The sequence below is a fragment of the Mus pahari genome, chromosome 3 (assembly GCF_900095145.1).
Source record: "Mus pahari chromosome 3, PAHARI_EIJ_v1.1, whole genome shotgun sequence".
In the NCBI taxonomy this organism is placed as follows: Eukaryota; Metazoa; Chordata; class Mammalia; order Rodentia; family Muridae; genus Mus; species Mus pahari.
In genome coordinates, this window is record NC_034592.1 from 54775084 (window position 1) to 54778817 (window position 3734).

The window sequence follows — 3734 nt, forward strand, 5'->3', positions numbered from 1 at the left end:
CTAGGGCATATCTTACTAGGGCATATCTTACTAGGGCATATCTTACTAGGGCATATCTTACTAGGGCATATCTTACTAGGGCATATCTTACTAGGCCAGGTTTAGCTGGCAGGATTCACAGATGGGTAAGATTACTTTTCTCCTGTGGAAACAAGCATGGTACCTTCTAGCACGGTGAAGGTTAGTCAGTAGGGATTAATCTTCCAGCCAGTAATAACATAATTTCTCCATGCTCTGTGACTCAGCAAAGGATTTTACTGTCAAATACTGCAGGACAACCATAGCATTGGCAATAACTTGTAATGTTTTGTGGTCTATGGGACTTCACTGGCCAGCAATTCCAAAATTGTTACTCAATTTGGAGCACCGAGCTTCTTTATATTTATTAACCTGCAGTGTCTGTCTAGTAGGGGCACAGTTGTTCTGATAAACAGGAACTACATTTAACACAAACTAACTCTCTCTCTCTCTCTCTCTCTCTCTCTCTCTCTCTCTCTCTCATGTGTGTGTGTGTGTGTGTGTGTGTGTGTGTAAGCTTGTACAGAAGTAAATATTTCTATAGGAAGTTTTAATAATGTCTATAGTGTTTTTATTAGCTTCCTGTATTACCCCCTCTACCCTGGCCTACCACTCACCAACCCAATTTAAACTTTCCTCTTTAATTAGTCCTCTTTAAATCTTGATACCTTCGCTTTCTCTCTGCCCACCTTAAAGGCCTCTCTACCTACAATGGCTCTTCCATAATTTCCTGACTTTGGGCACTGCAAATGATACACATATATTTAAGATTTAAAGCCATATTCACAAGTGGGAGAAAACAAGTGGTATTTGTAAGCCTGGGTTACCTCACTCGAGCAATTATTTCCAACTCTTTCCATTGTCCTGTGAATTGTATGGTTTCGTTTTTCTTAATAGTTGAGCAATATTCCATTTACCTCATTTTGATTATCCATTAATTAATTGATGGGCATCTTGGTTGTTTTTATTTCCTAGCTATTGTGAATAAAACAATGTTCATTGTTGACACTCTATCTATATAGTAGGATATACTATTATGATATATGGTATATGATATATAGTAGATATATGCTACAGCTGAATCGTGTGGGAGCGCTACTTTTAAGATTTTGAGGAACTTCCACACTGATTTCCACAGTGGCTACACCAGTTTGCATTCATCCCAGGAGTAAATAAGTGTTCTCTTCCCCCACATTCATGCCAGTATTTATTATTATTATTATTATTATTATTATTATTATTATTATTATTGCCATTCTAAGTGAAGTAAGAGGAAATCTCCAAGTTGCACTTCCCTGATGGCTAATTATGTTAAGCACTTTAAAATGTTTACTGGTCTTCTGTATTTCATCTTTTGAGAACTCATTTCTATTAAACTTTTATTTTATGTGTGCCAGTGTCCTTCCTGCCTATGTATCTGTGCCCCATATTCATACAAGGCCATAAAAAGTCACTGGGTGTCCTGGAACAAGAGTTACACATGGTTTTTAGCTGCTATGGGGGTTCTGGAACTCAAACTTGAGAGCCGTGAAAGAGCAGCACATGTCATAACCACTGATCCATCTCCCCAGTCCCATGTCCCGTTTTTCACTTGTGTTGTTTTCTTGATTTTTTTTTAGTTCTTTGTATATTCTAGGTATTAATCATATGTCATATATAATATGACATATTATGATAATATGATATATCATATACCTAGTTAATAATTTTTCTCATTCTGTAAGCACTCTCTTTGCTGAAGTGACAGTGTTTTTTGCTGTACAAAATTTTTTTAGTTTTATTGTATCCTACTTATCAATTTTTGGCTTTAACTCCTGAGAAAATTTCCTTGCAGAAATTCCTTTCCTATGCCACTAAGCTCAAGCATGGGCCCTGCTTTCACCTGTATTTGATTCGGAGTGTCAGATCTTATGTTGAGGTCTCTGATTCATTTGGAGTTAAATGTTGTGCAGGATGAGAGATGATCAAGTTTCAATGGTCTATGAGCAATTATGCTGTTTGACCTGCACCAGTTTTTTTCTCATGTATTGGCCTTAATAACCTCTCATACCAGGGAACCTAGACATTAGCAGGGAAGACTTGTTTACTTATCAAAGATAAGTATTCTCCGTGCCTGAAGCATAGCATCTCATCACTTACTTGGCATATATTAGTTTTCACTTTTTCAATATTTTTATTTCTTCTCTATTTTTTGCATGTATGTAATGTATTTTGATTTTGTTCACCTTCTTCAGTCCTCCTTTATGACCTTCCCACTTTCTCTCCATCTCTTCTCCCCAGCATGTTTCCTTTCTATGTTCCTTTCTATAAGACCTACTACATTTTAATTAGGTTTGCTTGAGGAAACACAGAAGTGGGGTTGTTTACTGGAGCACAGGGCAATGTTCTAGTTACTATACCCTTGCAGAAAAAAATGGTCCCTCCCTTCTTCCAGTGACCATTAACTGCCAGGATCTCCTCAGAAAACATTGGGGCACTTATGCCTCTTCTTCATCCCTGATAGAATGCTACCTGGCTCAGTCTCTGCAGGGAACCGCAGCTGCTGCGAGTTACTGACTGCAATGTGCATATCATGCCCCTGCCCTGCTCCTCATCAGCCAGCTCTTACATTCTTTGTAGTGTTTTATGTTTGCATGTAATAGTATCAGAGTCTATTCTTCCTTCTTACCTAGAAAGGGATTGCAGCAAAGTCCCAGTGCACTGTCTAGATTGGCTAGGATGTTCTTCACCTTCTGACCAGATGTTAACTCTCCATCCTCTCGATTCCTAGTAGGACAGTCTCTTCCTGTGGAAAATCTTTCTGTGTCCAGTAGAAAAAGATATTCTGTGGAACCCCAGGACTCTACTTTGGCATATATCTAAATTCACAATGGTCATTTTATTTTGTCTTCTCTACCAGATTTAAGCTTAATAAAAGCAGTTAATTCAAAGCAAAATAAAAATCGTAGTATAATGCACTCCCCACTGTAGGCACTCGGTTTGCAGTTGTTTACCATGTATGACAGACTATGAAAAGGTACAAGCCTGTGTATACAAAAAGTGTCCATGTGTTTAATTTCTACCCACTCTTTCTTGATGCAGATTCTGGAAAACCATTGGAATTCCAGGATGCAGTTCTATTATATAAAATGATGCTCGAACATAATCAAAGTCACTCAGAATTGCTTATCAAAAAACATAATAACAAGAGAAACCAAGGTCACAGAGTGATGAAGAAACCACGAGAAACAGAAAAAGCAAAACTGCAGCTCAGTTTCAGAAGTGAAGAGCAGCAACTCAACCTCATGGATGTGGGGTACAGCTGCAACCTCATGGATGTGGGGTACGGCCGCAACCTCATGGATGTGGGGTACGGCAGCAACCTCATGGATGTGGGGTATGGCCACTCGCACTGCAGAAGTGTGAATGGGCAGTCGGGGCAGACCAGAGTCTTTCAGGAAATATTTTAGAGCTGCATTACCTTATGGAATTCTTCCATGTTTCCCATCTTGAAAAATGTCTATTAGCTTCATTAGCCCGTTTGTTGGTTGAATGATTTCAGGATTGGTAGTTAATCTTAGAATTACACTGGAGTATAGGATTATGTCCTTTGAAAAAGAGTGAGTATATTCACATCTTCCTTTCCTACTGTCAACCATTAATCTTATTTCTCTCTCTCTCTCTCTCTCTCTCTCTCTCTCTCTCTCTCTCTCTCTCTCTCTCTCTCTCTGTGTGTG

The 3734-nt window shown here is 38.7% G+C and overlaps 1 protein-coding gene across 1 annotated transcript in view; it reads left to right on the plus strand.

The window, feature by feature from the left end:
• LOC110317892 overlaps positions 1 to 3734 on the plus strand; it is a 70130-nt gene that overhangs the window by 46116 nt on the left and 20280 nt on the right. The window contains exon 10 of the mRNA XM_021192701.1: positions 3100 to 3313. Within this exon, the coding sequence (XP_021048360.1) occupies positions 3100 to 3313 (214 nt within the window). The remainder of the gene's footprint in view (positions 1 to 3099; positions 3314 to 3734) is intronic.